Source organism: Ailuropoda melanoleuca, chromosome 4 (genome assembly GCF_002007445.2).
Source record: "Ailuropoda melanoleuca isolate Jingjing chromosome 4, ASM200744v2, whole genome shotgun sequence".
NCBI classification, from domain to species: domain Eukaryota; kingdom Metazoa; phylum Chordata; class Mammalia; order Carnivora; family Ursidae; genus Ailuropoda; species Ailuropoda melanoleuca.
In genome coordinates this window covers 66,578,644-66,598,603 of record NC_048221.1, presented here as the reverse complement: position 1 = coordinate 66,598,603, position 19,960 = coordinate 66,578,644, and the positions used below count along the sequence as shown (strand labels likewise).

Below are 19,960 nucleotides of genomic sequence, written 5' to 3'. Positions count from 1 at the left end.
ACCTCAATCTTACCCACCCATCACTGCAACATGAAAGCTCCCCATCAGGCCCTTTCTCAGCCTTTCAATGAACTCCCTAAACCCTAAATTCCAAAACTACTAACAACCTGACTGGTACCATTCCCAAATCTATTAAGCAAAATGATTCTGCCAGAATCCTCCAGGACTGTGGATCTTTTGTACTTCAGTACAAACTCCTGGTTCCCCACCCTAGGTACTGTATCCCCACGTGATTCTGGGAAGCAGCTAGATTTGAGAACACCTGGACTACCTGATAGATATTAACATTTAGTTATAGGTATCAGTTTTCTCTGCTGTAAAATGAGGGAAATGGCTGGATAGATGACCTCCAGGGCTCCTTCCAGACAAGCTAGTAGTCTATGAGTCCAAATTCTAGAGCTATTTCATGGATGCTGCTTGCTCTCCAACCAGACTTCATGCTTCTTCAAAGCAGGGGCCACATTACTCTTCTGTGTTTCTAAGCTAGCTTCACACTTAGTAGGAGCTCAATAAACTTAGGATCATGAGTTTCTATGACTATGTCCTGCTGGCTGAGAAGAACTGATAAGCTGAGCCACAGATACTGCTGAATGGCTATTTGGCAAATTTGATGCAGGTGCTGGTTTGCATCTGTTACCAAGCTCACTCTAAGGAAAGGAGGCCTTTCTAGCTGGCCTTTTGGAGTTTCCCAATGCCTGGCTATGAAACCTTCTTAACAAGGAAGTGTCATCATTGGAAAGCTAAGATTTACAGAAACTAAGGAACAACAATATTCCTTACGTTGATACAGGCTTAAATAATTTTCCAGTCATCTTCACATGTTATTCTCCTTAAAGCCTCTCACAACAGCCGTCGGAGGCAGGGAAGGCTTATATCATCTGCATTTTACAAATGAGAAAAAGAAGCCTAGGAGAGGTTAAGAACTTTCTCAACGGTGAAACTGGAATGAGACCCCAGGTCTTCACATTCTATCACTGAATCGGGGTGTCACAGAGGGGAGGCAGATGTGTGATGTCTGGCCAGGACAGTGGGAATTTGAGTTCGCTTTGTTCATTTTGTTTTGTTTGTTTTCCTTTGAATTTGAGTGTACTGAAGCAAGGTTGCAAAGTTTTCAACTGGCCACAGGCCCCATCACATCCAATTATGTAACTGTTTCAGATATTTACTTGGTCTCTTTAGCCCCTAAAGTTATTTGAATTTGTGCCCCTGTGCTAAGTAATTATATTTACCTACTTATATAAATATAAATAATTGTATCTTACCATATTATGTTATATAAGTACATTCACATACCATATTTTATTTGCTCCTCATAATTCTGTTTACTGATTAGGAAACTAAGCTAAGAAAAAAAAATATAAGTGACTTCCACAGGGTCGGGACCTAAAGGCTGAGTGTGTCATATAAGAAATAACATTATGTGGGAATTTTTAAGCATACACCAAGGTGAAGTTCTTTAGGTAACCATTACCTAAGTATCTGAACTTCAGTACTCAGGTAGGAATAGTTTGAAGTTTGATTATCACTTAAAGGACAGTCATTCAGAATATGTGCAGAAATGAAGTTTCCGTATTTCCATGGGGCCAAGTCCTGGGAAAGTCATGGTCCTTTATTTTTCTCTCCAGTGTTCCTGAGTTTCCAATATCAAAAGAATAAATTGACAGGAAGTCTTACCAAAAAAGGAAGTTATTCACCAAAATACTGGCAAAATTAATCCAGCAACATACAAAAGGATTATATACCATGACCAAATAAAATATTCCAGGCATGCAAGGTTGGTACAATATATGAGAATCAGTCAACATAACAGACCACATAAATAGAATAAAAAACAAAACCCACATGGCTGCTTCCATAGACCTCTAAAGCCTTTGACAAAATCAAACAATCTTTCATGATAAAAACACTTAACAAACTAGAAACAGAAAGAGGAACTTCTTCAATCTGATAAAAAACATCCACGAAAACCCACAAACAATATCGTACTTAATAGTGAATGACAGGATGCTTTCCCCCAAGACAGGAATAAGCCAAAAAAGAAGTCTACTCTCACCACTGCTGTTCAACATAGTACTAAACATTCTAACATGCCAATTAGGCAAGAAAAAAGAATAAAAGGTATCCAAATAGGAAAGGAAGAAGCAAAACTATCTCTATTAACAGATAACATGATCTTGCACATATAAAATCCTAATGAATACACACACACACACACACACACACACATACACACACACACACACTTACTAGGATTAATGAATACATTCAGCAAGGTTGCAGGATACAGAGCAATATACAAAAAAGAAAGTAAAAATATCAGGGACCCGTGATCCCATCACAAAATACTAACGACCAAAAAGCTTGCTCTTTTAATTTCATTAATCTCAACCTGGAGATGTAGAACATAAAATTTAGAATTTATTTTGACTTTCAAAACTATAATATTTGGTTAAGAGAAGTGTTTCCTGGTATACACACAGTTCTGGAAAATGTGGAGGGAAAGATACTTTTGTTTATAGAGCCAAGAAAGTTAAGTGATGAGAAATAGAAAAGATTTTGAAGCAACAAAAGAAATTCTGCCAGGCTCACTAAAGAACGATAATCTGTTCAGGTTTTACTTTTCTTCTAATGGGTTTTCTTCAAAGTACTTTACAGCAGTTGCAATTAGTTCAAAATATTGCATCTTGGTGCTCATACAAACTAGAAAGTAAGGACTACATTTTCAGTTATTTAGTTTATATTCTTACTTTGGCCCAGTCTCCCAGAGATTTTAAATACCATTAAGCACTTCACAGGGTTGGTGTGGACTGTTTTCCTTCTGCAATTTCATTAGAATTAACATAAAAGTGTATCTCATTCCAATAATATTGAACACTCTTCTTGGGTAACACAAACTGAACATACATGAAAAGAAAGATTGTTCATTGTTTCAGAAAAGCATTACATTTGTTTCTTTTCTGAAGATTTGAATACAGATGCAGCCTGCTCTAAAAATCTATAAGGTGTAAAGTGAACCAAGAGTAAGCCTAAGCTCTGAGAGGTCCTGCTAGGTTTCAAGAAGTTCCTTTCATACCCTTTGCCCTCAGGACCTCAATAAACACACATTCATTCACTCACATCAATGGTCAATTATCATTCCCTCTATATTTGTAGGTTACCTCATCTTCTTTTGTTGTTTAAATTTGTTCTAAACAAAAATCAAAACCAGACTCTAGTCATAAGCAAAGCTTCAGCTAAAGAAAACATTCGTGCATCTTTTCTTTTCCTATAAATCAGATAGTTTATTGCCTGATTCCCTTCCAATTTATATACGGATTTTATTCTTCATTCACAATTTGATTCTAATTATTAAGTGGCAAGTAAAGTCAAGTTATTAATTTAAGAACCTGGACATAATAATTGAATAACAGTATTCTACTATATATGATAAAGGCAAATTGCTTAAAAATGAAATATTAAGTAAACACCTGCTTTCCAAAATAATTTCCCTATTACTGTAAAGCTGATAACATGGAAACTTTGGCTCTTTGGATGAACACATTTCACCAAATTTTTTCATCAGCCCCTCTTTTTGCCATGAAAATTCAAAAACGGTGATAAATTCCAGGAAAAGGAAAACCACAGGCCAAAAGACAGAAAAATTCTATAATATAAAAGAATATGCTACCAGACAATCCAGGAAGATCTTTTTCAAATCTTACTATTTTCCTTTAATTTAAAAATACTGATTAACGATAACAACAACAAAATACTGATGAACTGCACAGTAGACTCCATCACTGTTTTCAATTTTTCATTGCCTCCCTTTAGGAGGCTATGTATCCCTGCTGGTCGCCATGTGACTGGCACTGCTGCTTTATAAAAGGAGGGTATTTGCCCTTCCTACCAATGTCAGGCTTGGGCCTACTACTGATTAGGCCAATGAAATGGGAGCCACATGACGTATGCCACAGACAGCAAAAGCTCTTTCATTCCCTCCACCAAGAGGACGGCACATTCCAAAAAAGGTAGGTTCTGTCAGTCTAAGTCCTAGAATGAAAAAGGCACGCTAGGGCACAGCTGACCTTCAACTGCCACGTAATATGGGTAAGAATTACACTTTGAGATTGTAAGCCACTGAGATCTAGGGGTTATTACCACAGCATCGCCTGACAAAAGCTGACTAATACAAACTACAATCCTAGCATTTAACCCATTCTGTCATTTTAATTTATCTGTAAGTAGACAGACCTGATGAATGTCATAAACAACATTTAGGGAATGTTGGTTTCACAATTCAGTATGAAAAAAAGACGTAATGATTGGTCTTGGCTTGCCAGAATCAAGCATTTTGATGTAAAGCTATCCTATGTTCTGTAGCAGCAATTAATGCAGTGATAAGAGAAGGGACTCAAGAGAAGAAAGCACCCAAATCTGAAGTCTACAGAAACAATGAATATATCGCTTAGGTCCACTGTACAGATGGCAGTGGGCTGTCATCCAGCTGGAGAATCTGAGGTCATTCTAAGTCTGAAACTGGGGAGCAATCATACGGGTATGGATCAAAGTAGAGATATGAGGTCAAGGTACAGTCATCCATCTGAAATTGTTGAAAGAACTCAGTTTGGTACTGATGAAAAATTACTAGAAATTTTGTCACTGGAGCTATCCAAATTTGTTGCTCCTAAGTCCACCTAAACAATTCGATAATGTAACTGCTTCATCAATTTTCAAGTTCTCTGTCTTAATTGGTATTTATTGTAATTGAAATGCATATAATTTTTTTAAAAAAATAGGTGTTTCTTAGCACATACATAGGGATCTTTCTCCTAACATTAAAGAGGATTGTGAAGTCACAAGAAAATATTTCTTTTTTTTTTTTTAAAGATTTTTAAATTTCTTTATTCGACAGAGATAGAGACAGCCAGCGAGAGAGGGAACACAAGCAGGGGGAGTGGGAGAGGAAGAAGCAGGCTCATAGTGGAGGAGCCTGATGTGGGGCTCGATCCCATAACGCCGGGATCACGCCCTGAGCCGAAGGCAGATGCTTAACCGCTGTGCCACCCAGGCGCCCCACAAGAAAATATTTCTGCTCTCAATGGAAGAAAGTATTAGACTATTTTCTCTTTTTTTTTTAAAGATTTTATTTATTTATTTGACAGAGAGAGACACAGCCAGCCACAGAGAGAACACAAGCGGGGGAAGTGCGAGAGGAAGAAGCAGGATCCCAGCGGAGGAGCCTGATGTGGGGCTCGATCCCAGGATGCCGGGATCACGCCCTGAGCCGAAGGCAGACGCTTAACGACTGAGCCACCCAGGCGCCCCTAGACTATCTTCTATTCTTATTTGCTCTAGTTATTAAATAAACACAGCCCAGACCTGAAAAAAAATATCAATTTTTAAAAAAGATACAAACTGAAAGAGTAACTCAAATAAATGCTTCTAAATATGTTTTAATCACAGAATGGATACAGCCATTGAATCCAATTGCTAATAAAAACATTAAGTAGCCATGAGAAAAGAATAAAGAATGAAAAATGAAGTTACCATATTCTGAGGCTCTACTATGTGCCAGGCTATCTGTGTATGTTATCTCATTTAATCTTCATGATGCATCAGTGGCACAGGCGTTATCTCCATTTTTTTTTTTAAGATTTTATGTATTTATTTGACAGAGAGAGAGACAGCCAGTGAGGAGGGAATACAAGCAGGGGGACTGGGAGAGGAAGAAGCAGGCTCCCAACAGAGGAGCCTGATGTGGGGCTTAATCCCAGACCTCCGGGATCACACCCTGAGCCGAAGGCAGGCGCTTGACAACTGAGCCACCCAGGCACCCCGTTATCTCCATTTTATACATGAGGAAACAGGCTCAGGAAGGTTAATTTACTGGCTCCACTAGAAAATGGTACAGTCATAATCTGAACCCACTGCATGCTGGCTCCAAACCCCTTGGCCTTCACATTATCAGATGGTGTCTTTCTGGAATTTTGTCACCAAGTGGATTTTTAACCTACCTTAAAGTCTAATTTGTCTTATAGTCAAGGATTTTTACACATTTAAAATCATCTCTGTCATCTGTTTCAATATGTCACAATTCCTTACGCCAAGAATCTATTAATTTTACTTCCCCTGAAGTGCTTGTGACATAAATTAAACCCATTTACTCTTTCCATCATCAAAGCAACACTTCTTATAGAATCAATCCTATAGCTAGAAGACATAGTCTGTCTTTTTGTAGAAACTAAGAAGAAACCGTAAGATAATCTACATAAAAAAGAACCACCTCACACACAATTTCAGGTTACCTTCATAACGTAGATGTATTCATTTTATTGCTGGATCGTCATTATTGTTATTAATAAAGTTACATTTAGGTGTTATGGTAGATTTGACCAGCTGTGGTGAACAGCTGTTATCATTTTCTTTATCCATTAAACTTGTCAAAGTAGTGGTTTTATGAGTATACAAGTAATTAAGAGAAAACAGATATAGACAATGTATTTTTATACATTTTAAACAGACAAAAAACTAGTCGCTAAAATGGCAATGAATTACAATCTTCGCACAGTAAAACCTGTTTAATTGGAATTCTAGTCCAAAATACACAACAGTTTGGACACAATACATTATTCCTTCTGAGTTAAAAAGTTCAAACTAAATCTTAAGATGTTTTCCCATATGTACTTCACTGTACCTGCTAGAGACTATCAATATATACATACGAAGTCCCCCTGTTTTAAGTTGGAAGGGACCTCGGAACTCATGCCCTATGATTCTGTCACTGAAAGAAACTTCTATGGTGGCTACATGTGAGTACAGGAGCCAGACCATCTGGACTAAAACCCCACTCTGTACACACTAGTTGTGGGGCTTTGGATTAAGTTAATTTGCCCCTTTGTTTCCTGCTCGTGATATAAAATAAAGAATAACAGGACCTACTCACAGGTTATGAAGATTAAATGAGATATGATGCATGTAAATGGTTCACCACACTTCCTTACATGTAAGAAAAACCTAAGAATCCCTGAGGCCAGATGGGCCAAGTGCCCTTCTCAGGAGATACAGCCATTAAATGACAGAACACCACTGGGGCACCTCACTCTGCCAGTCTTGTGTGTTTGAAAACACTTTTTAAAAATCCATTTTAAACAGTCCTCAATCAGAAAAGTCTACAAATTTTTTCCTGGCTACAGATCTTCATCCAATTACTTCCGAATCAAAATTACTTTTAAAAAACACTCTAATTAAATTACAGATGGTGTGACATAGTTTTATACTAAAGTGGTGTATGCAGACTTTTCATTCATTAGTCACTTATTCAAAGCTATCTATGAAACATTTATTATTTACATTTTAGAGTCTAATATTTGATACTATCTTCTTCTCTATGGTTCCATGCCCCAAAACTTCCATTTCTCAAAAAAATGTCTCCACCACCCCCAACATATCTACATCTATAGCCACCCACATGCTCTTCCTCTTATTCCGGGCCTGGCCCAGGCTGCCCACTTCCTTCTCTGAGACATGCCTCCATGCATTTGCCTCATCTTTCCCCTCATAATCTCCACTTCCCACTTCCCGTTCATTCTTGCACCCCTACTGCCAGCCATCAACCACCTCAACCTTCTCGTGTTAAATGACTACTCTAAAGCAGTTGACCTGGGGGACCCCACTTTCTCATGGTCTCCTACCTCTCCAACCATTTGTTTTCTTTCAAGGGCTGCTTTCCCTCCCACTGCCCCTCTGTGTCCTTAGCTTAATTCTCATCCTCCTCCCTTTTCCTGGATAATCTTGGCCGATCTCATAGCGCTCATCAGACCTGTATGCAGATAACTCCCAAATCTTTTTTTCTGTCCTAATCTTCCCCACTATCATTATCATACAGTAAACTTTCTACAGGCAATCCTACCTGGATGACCCAAGGCACTTCAAATGCAACATATTTAAATCCAACCACTTCATCTTTCCCCATTCAGCTTGCTCCTCCTCTTACACTCCTTACCTCATCACACAAGCTAAACGTTCTAAAAGCATCTTTGGTCCTTCATCCTCCCTCATTCCTCTATCCAGTCACCAAGTTCTGCCCATGTAATCACCTAAACACCTCCTCCTTGCCTCCCCTTGCCTCCATCCTCATGGCCTCATCTTGGCAGCCATCAACTCCCTGACTGACCTCCTAATCCTTACAGCCACCAGACTAATCCATGGACAATGCCTTCTAGAAATGATGATGAAATGTAAATGTAACCCTTTTGTTCCCTTGCTCAAATCCCTCAGTAGCAGGCTATCCCCTACTGGAAAATGTTCAAGCTCCTTGGAATGCCAGGCAAGGCCCTCCTAGGCATAGCTCCCGGGGATCCTTTCCCTCCATCATTCCTCTCCTGCTATTCCTTATCTTTTTTTTTTTTTAAAGATTTTATTTATTTATTNAGGCATAGCTCCCGGGGATCCTTTCCCTCCATCATTCCTCTCCTGCTATTCCTTATCTTTTTTTTTTTTTAAGATTTTATTTATTTATTCAACAGAGATAGAGACAGCCAGAGAGAGAGAGAGAGAGAGAGAGAGAGAGAACACAAGCAGGGGGAGTGGGAGAGGAAGAAGCAGGCTCACAGCTGAGGAGCCTGATGTGGGGCTCGATCCCATAACACCGGGATCACGCCCTGAGGCAAAGGCAGACGCTTAATGGCTGTGCCACCCAGGCGCCCCTGCTATTCCTTATCTTGAATGCTTCAGACCTGCAACTTACTTNGCTGAGGAGCCTGATGTGGGGCTCGATCCCATAACACCGGGATCACGCCCTGAGGCAAAGGCAGACGCTTAAGGCTGTGCCACCCAGGCGCCCCTGCTATTCCTTATCTTGAATGCTTCAGACCTGCAACTTACTCACCTGCATTCATCATCCTTCACAACATGCTATTTTTTTACCTTTTTGCCTTTGCTTACCCTTTGCAATATTGTACCTACCCACATTTCCTCTACTCCCAGCCTAACTCCTATTCATCCTGTAAAACTCAAATTAGATGTCATTTTCTCCAGGAATCTTCCCTAAAACTCCACCCTGGGAAGGGTACCCTTTTATGTACTCCACAGGATTCCCTATTAGAGCATATAAAAACTCTACTGAGATTATTTGAAATAATCTGCTCCAGGCTAAAGTATAAACACATCAAGAGCTGGAAAAGTGAGCTATTCACTTCTATGTCTGGTTCAATAAATGGTTGTTCATCTCAACCCAGAAACCTACAAATCTAGAGGAAGAAAGTTACAAAGAGCAGCTTAAAGCATCCATACTGTGTTACATTATTGTATATGATATTTTAGGACTTTAAAATACTACTTTTGTCCTGCTGAGGGATAAGACTAAGGAAAAGAATAGAAACTAATTTATGTAACTAATTATCTACCTTAATATTAGAAACTAAAATACCATTCTTCCTTTTTAGACTATAAATATTTAATTTCCGTACTGAGAACTTGTTAACTCAGCCTTGGAGTATTCATTCAAGTTGAGGGGAGGGAGGGGGAGGATGGCTAGGTAGTAGGTAAAATACACCAGCTTTCCCACAACAGACCTTTCTCGGGTATTCCACTCACGCTAAAAGATTAAACTCTACTTATTAAAAATAAAACAAAGAACACTCTAAAGCAAAGCCACCTAAAAGATTTAGTTCTCAGAAGAACCCATGCCATATTCTGGAGAGGAACCTATCATCGATGAAAGGAACAGAAACAGGAGAGTCCATGTGGTACCAGCTGAGCAGCCCTGTCCTACACATGGACACACTTCTGAGGACTCAGCAGGCTGTGCACGCAACATCTGTCCTGAGCTCTGAATATCCTGCAGCAGCAGATGTGTCTGGTGCTCAGACACAGCATGGACTTAATCTGCATCACCCTAACCTGAGCCCAGACAATACAGGCCAGGTCAGAGGCTTCATCCTACAGAGATACACAGTCAGAGGTACAACTGGTATACCACAGTAAAATATTAAACCATTTGATTTTACATCAAAAAGAGGAGGCTCTTACATATGGATGTCAGTTGGAATAGTATGGTTTTTCCATTACTGCTGATGCTACTACCTAATTCCTCAGGACAAAAGACAACGGACAATATCTTGTGCAAAGGGTCCCACCCTGGCATCAGGTAAATCCTCATTTCTACCACTGCTGCAGACCATGAGAAGAGCTGGCAGGACATTTCAGAAAATGGAAGGACCAAAACACTCCAGATCCCAAGCCTCTATTTCAGTGAGCTGCAGAGCCCATGGCCTGTGAAGATACATGCCTCTTAGCCTGAGGTAACGTCCTCAAACTCCAACAGCTTTCTCCTGCTCAGCAATTCTGCAAAATGACACCAGTGGGCTCCCTGTCATTCAATACGGGTGGTATAAAAGGGAGCAATCAAGGTGGGCCATGCTGATGGCCTCTCTTCTCAGTCAAGGCCAAAAGCCTGAATAATGTAACCAAAGTTCAGAATTTAGCTGACCATCATCAGTTGCTTTTTTTGTTCTTAAGAAACACTTGGGTGTTTCTTCTTAGGACCCAACAGAACAAATCCCTGACTCTGAGAGTCCTTTTTCTTTTCCCTGAGAGTAGTCTAAATCACCTGACTATTCTGCTATTTGTACTATATATTGAAAGCCAATAAACAATTATTTCTCTCCTATAAAATAAAATATATTAATTTGGTAAGACTAGCACAAACCAAAGCAATACCCAAACACTTGCCTTCCTTATTACAGGCCTGACCTATCTTCATGCCTGAGGGAAATAGTTTCCCTTCCCTCCTCCCAATCTAAAAGAAAAGTTAAATTAGTGGAATAATTACAAGAAATTATTAAACACAATTAGACAACATAATGGGCTATGATGTATACGGCAACACAATCGCCACTAGAAGTATAAATGAGAAGTCTTGCCACAAACAATGGGCTAAAAGCAATCAGGAGCCCTTCCCCTGTGGATTCACATGCGTCCCAAGACTGCAAGATTTGTACTGGTCACTATTATTCCTGAAAAGCCAGCTTTTCTTTTCCAAATCTGAGACAGTCAATTGTTTAAACCAAGTGTGGCTTGCTCTTACCAACAACAGTCTCCTATGCCATTTCAGAGAATGGAAATGTACATGTGTACATGTGTACATGTGCACACACACACAAACACTCATTAAGAGGATAAAGTAAATAAACTTCCTGCCAGTCTCACAGCACATTCAAAGTCAACTGTGCTATATTTGCTCACATAATCATTTCTATCTGCACTTATTTTTCTAATGAAATAGGACTGGAAATTAAACCCGGAAACTGCAGCTCTGTCTGACCACCTGATAGACTCAGGGCACTCTGCGGTCAGGGCTGAGGGAGAGGGTAGCTGGCAGCGCTGGGAGAGAAGGTTCCCACCTGAGGTGCCTGAGACTTGCCCTTGGTTCTGCTTGAAGCTTGAGTTTCTCCCAGGACATGAGAAAAGTTGCAATTTGCAGCTATGGCCACAGGGTAGTGCAGTCATTCTGCAAATAGCTGCCCCTCTCCCCCAGCACTGCCACCTCCCTTCCCCTTGGCACCCCACCTCCCCAAAGAGAGAGTCGCTGGGAGAGAGTGCAGACATATGGTCTGAGTCCTGGGCACCTACGAGAAGGACTGTGAGATTCCCCGACAAATCCAGAAGTGCCTGTGAGACCTGGTATCCAGTTACTCTGAGCATTTGCTCCTGAAGCAAAAGGACCCTGCCTTCGAAGGACTGACAAGAATTCTAAGGCTGTAAAAAGTGATTAGCCTATTTACTACAAACTTTGTTTACTCAGGCTTTTATGTTTATTTACCACTGTATCCCCACTAGGATACAATTAACCACCCCCTCACTCATCAAAATTGTATTAGAAAGACCCACAAAACTAAAATAAATGCTGCATCTAAATGTAACTTCCTGGCATTATGGAATTGTAATGTTATTATTCAACCCCCCCCCAAATAAAGAGAAGAAAATGCATTATTTTGAAAGAGCTTCTTTTTAAAGAAATTTTTGTCTTTTTAGTTCTCACTACTCAAAGTTTGGTCTGTGGACCAACAGTTTACTAGGGAGTTGGTTAGAAATGCAGAATCATAGGCTAACCCTGGACCTATTAAATCATAATGTATATTTTATCAAGATCCATAAGTTATCTGAAGGCACATTAACGTCTGAGAAGCACTGGCCTGGGTGACAGTTAAGTACACTGACCTATGTTCTCAAAATAGTTGTCTAAGCCCTAGGTATTTTCTTTCTCAAGATACGTTATATAGAAAAAACAAATATATCTTGAAATTGGAAAATAAAAACAGATTATTTCCCAGAGCTGGTGATGACCCACTAGAGTAAAGGCTTTTTCTATCTAAACTGCCAGGTAACTAATCAACATGTCAATGAACATTGACAGAAAATTTGTTCTGTCACTTCATAACTCAGGTAAACAGTAGAGGTATGACAACAAAAATTCAACCAAGACCACCAGACTCATATTACAGCACTCCAGAGGATTTCTGAAAACTAATTTCCTGCCCATAAGAAAGGAAAATTAAAATTATTTTCAGCATCAAGGTAACACATAACCCTAAGCTGAGTTGTTATGTTAGTGGTCTTCATATTACAGTTCTTTTTGTTTACCTCAGCTAACAATGAGCCCCCTGGGAAGAAATTATGTGGAGAAGTTTAAGTACTCTCTATGCCGTCTTCCACATGTGAGTGGAGAAATTACAAAGGGGAAAAATACACAAGAGCAAATTAATGACTTCTGCACTCTTTGATTCCCGCTCTCCTACGACGGGAATGATCACAGTTTTGAAGTTGGAAGAACCCAGATCACTTACTGCTGCTGGTCCACTTACCCAGGACTCTTTTTCTACAGAGTAGCTGGCAGGGCATCTATAGCCTCCTAAGAACAGGTAATTGTTACCCTCTGAGAGACAGCCCGGTCACATCCCTTTCGACACTCTCACACCCCCTGATCTTACCAGTGCCCTGAAAGAACCCAGACCAGCTCAAGGCCCCCTTCCCAGTAAAACTCCTTCAATCCCTCCAGGGCCTGTATTCTGTCCCCAGGGGTTAGTTTCCATAGTCTAAACCCATTTTGCTTCTTGGATGGTGTGGTGTCCTCTTACCCTGGTAATAACTATGTATTTTGTTTCTATTGAAACTAAATTATGATTAGCCTGACATAATTTAATGAGACCCACAGTGCCAAATGAAGTCATTTGATGTAATGGGTGGTAATTCAATACATTCTCAGTGAAACATCAAAGATTATGTAATGGTTAATATATCTACATATGTTAGCAGTACCACTGCAAGTAAGGGTGTTATTTGTCCGCTAGACCATGATATACAACTAAGAAAAGCTACCAACCTCCACTCTAAAATGTGCCTGGATCCCACTGCCAGGGACAGAACTCTACCAGATGGATGACCTGACCCAACGTGGCCTTTCTGTATCCTTCCTTGTTTATGATAAAGAGACTTTTTGAGGAAGCGAAGGATATTAAAAGAACTACATTTGGCATTCACAAAGCAATTGACACTTTTATTACTTAACATCACAACCTTATGAGGTAGGCCAGTATAAGTGCTGTCATTTTATAAGTGATTAAACCAAGACTGAGAATAGGAAATGAGAAAAATCATGAGCTGCCCAGGGCCAAACAGAAAGCAAGGTTGGAGCCAGCTGAATTCAGAAACCTCAATTAAATTCCTAGACAAAAGAAAACGAGCAACATTTAAAGTAAGTTTTATGGATTTCACTTTGAAATAAAACAAGGAAACATTATGTTACCATTAAATGATATTAAAACGGTCTTTTATGGCCTTGATTTTGCTACCAAGGCTTTATTCTCAAAATATAGAAAATTTAAACAGGCAAACTTCTTCCAGGTTAAAAATTCCATTTATACACAAAAAATGCTGCATTCCTTTTGAGATTTGTTTTTTCCCTAATTTGACTGCTATGCTAACCAATATTATGCCAAAGGGCCTCGTACAAATTGCTACATCCAAAGTGTCATTGATTAGACCCATTCTGGTTCACAGGGATATTCTCCCAAAATAGATACCTAGCATTTTATAACCCTCCTACATTTTCACAAAAGAGAATCTGGAACACAGGAAGGAATCACTTCCCCACACACAATACTCATCTTCATCGTCATCAGAAAGCATGTGGTTAAAATTCATCTGCACATCCAGTGTGCATCCTCTCTCGGAACAGTGTGGTCCCCAGCCAAGCCTGAGTTCTCAACTTCAATACCCTGCATTAGCCAGTCTTCCCACCTTGTTTTCTCCAAAACACAACTACAGGCAGCCAGGCTGATGCTGGGAGCAGCACTCAGCTCCCTGCCCCCAGCACTCCACAGCTTCCCATGGATACCTCCTTGCCTCCTGCACCTAGGCAACCAGCCCCTTTCGAGGCTGCAGCCCACAGACCCCTTCAAGCTCCTAGCCCTGAAAGCCACGTGTAGAAACATTTTCACCCCCGCACACACTAAGGCCTTTCCTGAGCTCTGGGGATGCTCTGGGGCTCTCAACCAGAGAGAAGCGCTGCTGCCAAGCATACAGCCACTTTGGGCCATTGAAAACGAGCACAATCAACCCGCCTGCTCTCCACCAGTCACCCTGCAGAGAGTATGTGGAGGGTCCCTGCATGCACCTCTCCTCCTGCCTTCTGTGTTCTACTGAACTGCTTTGACCCCAAGAGCCCACAACAGGGATAGTGGGAGGCCTTAAAATGTGTGCTTTGCCAGGGCTGCAGGAAAAGGGTCAAGGTACCTGAGGGTCAAGGTCAGGAATCTGGAGCAGTTTTCTGACCCTATACAGGGCCTGGGAAGCCTAACTAAAGAGGCATGAGTGAGGCCATGGCCTGGGCATGTCCACTGGCAGTTGATCTGAAGAGGACGCAGTAGGTACTACTGGGAAGCACCCCTGTGTTGTTAGCAGCTCTGCTTCACTCCCCCCTCCCCCATAGGAACATGGGAGTGCAAGGGTAAACCCATGGGAAGACGGAAAATTTTTAAGAAATAGAATGGAAATAGAATAGAAAATATCAAAGTGCATCACACATAGTAAGGGTAAGTGTTACTTTGCGACAGTTGTTTCAGTTATGTGTATGTGCACCCACAAAAGGTCAAAACGTTAAATGATTTGTTACTGTGAGTCATGGTCTAAAACGTTTGAAAGCTACTGTTCTATAGTACCTGTCATATAGTAATGCTTAATACTCTCTGAATGCTTGTTGAATGAATAAATTGATAAGTATGAAACAATCCATTTATCACAACTTCAAAGCTTCCAGTTTGAAAGAATATAAAGTAGAATGCCTATCTGAACAAAAGTAAATGGATTCTGGCCTATGGGAGGGGGTGGGGTGAGAGAAATCTGAATATTTCTATTGTATTTCAATAGACTTTCTCCCCAATAACTAAAATGTTTTATATTTAAGGAAGATTAAAGACAATTTTGTCTAAGTTCATTTGGAAAACTTTTCCCATTCACTGAAACTACCTACTGATTACAAAAGTTCTGCATCTTTAAAATGCTTGGTATAGGTAATTCCACCATGATTCATAAAAGGATCTTTCAGAGACACCATGAAAGCCTTTGTTCAAGTTCTTTCTTTGCCCAAGATGCCTCTATGTCCTCTCAATACCCTGACCCCCACCATCTGTAAAAATCCCATTCATCTTCCAAGGCTTAGTTCAAAGGCCACCTTTTCCATGGGAGCGTTTTGTTTTGTTTTGTTTTTTTAACTCAATTTTTCCTCTTTCCCTCCTCTACCACCCACCCCAGTCCCTAATATGGTCTTTCTCTCTTCTGAATCACCAGTGTTGAAAACTTCCTTTTTTATTTGTATACTCATCTCATTCCCCTACTAGATAATCACATGCACAACCCACAGTTTACTCATCTTTGTACTCCTTATAGCAATCAGCACAAGGCCTTACACTTAAGAAATAATCAATTAATATTTAAGTGAATAAATGAAAGTAACGGTTAGCTTGTCAAAAGGGATGGTCATTATTTTAAAGGCCCTGAGGAACGGCTTCTATGTCTAGCAGCTGATCAAAAGCTGGTGGAGAACAGGAAGGAGCAGATGGGAAGAGAGTGGGAGGCTGACAGAGGTGCTCTTCCTCAGGATATCTGCCCCTGCAAACTTACTGAATCCCCAACTCTTCGGGGATCCAACTCTACCCAATGAAGCCATGGAGCTGGGTGCAGGATGAGTGCCTTCACCTTGTTCCAAGAGTTCTACTCTTGCTTTAAACCAGAAATGGGAAGTGAAATTAGAAGTAGAAATTAGGGCTACCCTTTTCAACTTTAAGTAAGGCTGAAAAGAAAAGCTGAAATAGCTAAGTGGATCATTTAGACTCAAAAAGCTTCCTTTGAAAAATAAGTATGGGTGTTTGGGCAGATTGGGGGTGATGCAAGGAGGGGGAGGAGATGGTTCTTGAATTACCTGATTTTTTCAACAATACTGAGCTTTTCTCTTCATACTGTCTATACAGTCATTTGGGGACACTTTCTGCGACCACTAAACTAAGCTAGCTCTAGTTCAAAGCCACAGTCACAACTAACCGCAATTTGCTTTATTAGAAAACAAAGCCCACCAATTGGGAAGAAATATTAGGGATTAAAATACCATTCTCCTTTGCCATTAACCTGTACTTTCCCTCACTCTCTCCAAAGAAACATTTTTTCCTAAGATGAATTAAAACAATGTTTTTAGTGGTGTTTATTTTAAATTTATAGATACTTATAAGTTAACTCACGTAGGGCAGGCATGGTTTGCTAAACCATGTTATTTTTTTCAGATTTTTAATTTTAGATCAGCATCTTCTAGGGTTCTGACCTTCTCTTTATTTGGTTTTTTTTTTTTTTTAAAGATTTTATTTATTTATTCGACAGAGATAGAGACAGCCAGCGAGAGAGGGAACACAAGCAGGGGGAGTGGGAGAGGAAGAAGCAGGCTCATAGCGGAAGAGCCTGACGTGGGGCTCGATCCCATAACGCCGGGATCACGCCCTGAGCCGAAGGCAGACGCTTAACCGCCGTGCCACCCAGGCGCCCCATCTTTCTTTGGTATTTTAACAGAACATTAACTTCCAGTCCATCAAGGTTTTGTTTTGTGATTAACTTCAGAGCTGAGCTCATAAACTGGGAGACATCTGCAGTACTGTAGAAACTAAATCCAGTTCTGCACTGGACTTAGAGTAAGAAAACTGAGTTCTGAAAAGTTAATGGTTGGTTCGAATATGGCTCCTCCATTTCTAGATGTGTGACCTTGGGCAGGTTACCTGATCTTCCCCACCCTCAATTTCCCAATCTGTAAAATGGGAATAGTAACCGATAATGCTTCCTAAGGCAGTTATGAGGGCTAAATGAGCTACAACATATAATGCACTGTGCCTGGTAAGTGGAAAGCGTTCAGTCAATGTTGGGGTTAAAAATTTTGCTCTCGGGGTGCCTGGGTGGCTCAGTCGGTTAAGCATCTGCCTTCAGCTCAGGTCATGATTTCAGGATAGAGCCCCACATGGGGCTCGCTGCTCAGTGGGGAGTGAGCTTCTCCCTCTCCCTCTGCACCTCCCCCTACCACACGTGCACACATGCTCTCTCTCTCTAATAAATAAATAAAATCTTTAAAAAAAATTCTGGTCTCATTTGTTTTATGGTCTCAGTAGGGTCCTTTTACCATTCAAAGCCTCCATTTCCTTATCTATAAAATGGGACTCCTACTTCTTACCACCTCCAGGATTGTTATGAGATTCAAATTAGAAAAAAAAAATGGATAAGAAAACATTTGACACACAGAAAGTACTCAAATGTTCGTTATTCTGGATCATTTATAAACTTAAAAATAAACCATAACACTGAGTTAGAAAATACCATGCAAAAATTCATCCGTTAACTGAGAAAATATCTATGTTAGAAATGCATACTCAAGAAGTATGACTTATCTTTAACTTATCAGAAATATATAAGCTTTTGTAAAATGTAAATTTTACATCTGCAAACTAGAAACACTCTCTCAGTCAAGCCAAACTGTCCCACTATGCTGTAAGCAAGAAGGCCTGCACATTTTCATAAGCCAAAGATAAACTGATGCACTGATTGAACACAGATCGCATGTATAGCAACTTTTTTAAAATGCTTATTTTTTTTTCATTAAAAAAAAAGAGAATAAATGTACTGTCGGTAGTATAAATTTCAAGTCAATGCAAAAGACATTTATTGTATAACTGTGCTCCAGGTAACCCAGCTGGCAACTAAGGATGTAAAGAGAAATAAAGCTTAGACCCTGTGCTGGAAAAGCCCACAGATTAGAGCTGACAATTTCAAAATATTACTTGTAAAAGTCATGAGGGGGCTTCAACTTGAATCAGCAAACTGACAAGCACCGTAAAAACATGCCAAAGCACTAAGTTCTTCCCTTTGACAGAAACACGGTCTTTTAAAAGCAAAAGTCATTTTTAAAGCACAGTTTCTATCTAGAAAACTATTGAATTTGTGCTAGAAACCAACATTTCTAAATGTAAACCTGTAAAATAACAGGTATCTGTAAATGAAAGGCTGAAATAACCCCAGGAGCAACAAGACAGTAATTAGCAACTTTTATAGAGTAATAACATGTTTCATATTCTTTCTACACTGGCTCTTTGAAGTTTCCAGTGCAATATATAAAAGTTTTATTACATTAGGGCCCATCCTTGTGTATTTTATAAGCACCAGCATTATGCAGAGCAAACTGTAGTTACTCATCATCGGATCTTTTATAAGAAACTGCTCAATAATGCACTAGCTTTGTGTCCAGTTTAGTTTGTTACACCTGGCTTTAGAAAGATAAAAGTCACTAGAAGCCTAAATCACTGAAAATAATCCACATATCATCTATATAATCTATAAATCTTAAAGCAGTTTAGCTTTAAAATTGTACATTGCATATTCATGTGCACACCACTTGCAGTTTTAGACACATGTGAACTCTTTGCTGAATTAAAGCAAAAAAAAAAAAAAATTACCAGAGGCAGAACAGAGTGCAGTTAATATGCTTGTTCCGGCAGATGTTCATTCCCGTAAATATTAAACATAACACAAGTTCCTCCAGGAATATGCGGGCAGTAATTTTACCACCTGAAAAGGGCTGGTTGGAAACATTTAGGAGATCGGGGTGGGGGGGAAATAAGAGGGATGCCGAAGCAGCCAATGGGATTTTTAAGAAACCCGCAACGAGAATTAAACCGCTTCTAGCGGCGATTTACCTACAGCAGCTCCTCAACGTGAGAACGCGGAGCAACAGATCCCGGAGTGCTCCCCCGGCCGCCCGCTCCCCAGGCTGTGAGCTGCGAGCATGGAATAAAGGGACACGCGGGGCGCCGAGGTGGGGAGGAGGAGGAGTACAACTGTAGTGAGGTGTGAAGAAAGGGCCCAAAGGAATTGTGAACCTCTAGGAAATGAGTCTCCCTGGGCCAAGGCCTCTGGAATTCCCGCACGCAGAAACACTCGCCCCCTGCCCCCAGTGTTCACTTTCCATCTCGGGTGGGAGGGGGCAGGAGACAGAAAAGATGCAGCCGCCCAGACCCGGCGCCTCCAGGCAGGAGGCTGGAGCATCCTCTAAGGGCACTTCGCAGCAGCACCAACTCCAGGGGGTCGCTGGTGTGAACCAGAGGCTCTTAGAGAAGAGGGAGGGCGCAAATGAAGCGAAGGGAGGTGAGAGAGGCTAGGGGCCGAGGGGTGGATCCCCAGACACTAGTGACACGTTCTAGAAATCGGGTCTTTTTCTCTCCATGGCTGCGCTCTGCCCCCCGGCTCCCCAGATCACCAGCCCCTGGGCTGGGGCGGGCAGCACCAGGCGAGAGGATAGGAAAGGGGGTCAAGAAGACGAGAAGGCGGCCGTGCATCCACTGGGGGGAGGAAGGAAGGAGCCAGCGGGGCGGGCGCCCCCGACCCACCCCACCCCCACGGC

At 40.8% G+C, this 19,960-nt stretch overlaps 1 protein-coding gene across 8 annotated transcripts in view; it reads right to left on the bottom strand.

Annotated features, from left to right (window-relative positions):
- Positions 1-19,914, bottom strand: part of AFF3 (AF4/FMR2 family member 3) — a 522,207-nt gene extending 502,293 nt beyond the window's left edge. For 6 of the 8 annotated variants that reach the window (XM_034658987.1, XM_034658988.1, XM_034658989.1 and 3 more), the window contains exon 1: positions 19,017-19,914. In XM_034658987.1, coding sequence (XP_034514878.1) covers positions 19,017-19,066 — 50 coding nt within the window. In that variant the 5' untranslated portion in view covers positions 19,067-19,914. The remainder of the gene's footprint in view (positions 1-19,016) is intronic. The other 2 variants (XM_034658994.1, XM_034658995.1) reach the window with 1 other exon arrangement.
- Positions 19,915-19,960: the final 46 nt, after the last annotated feature.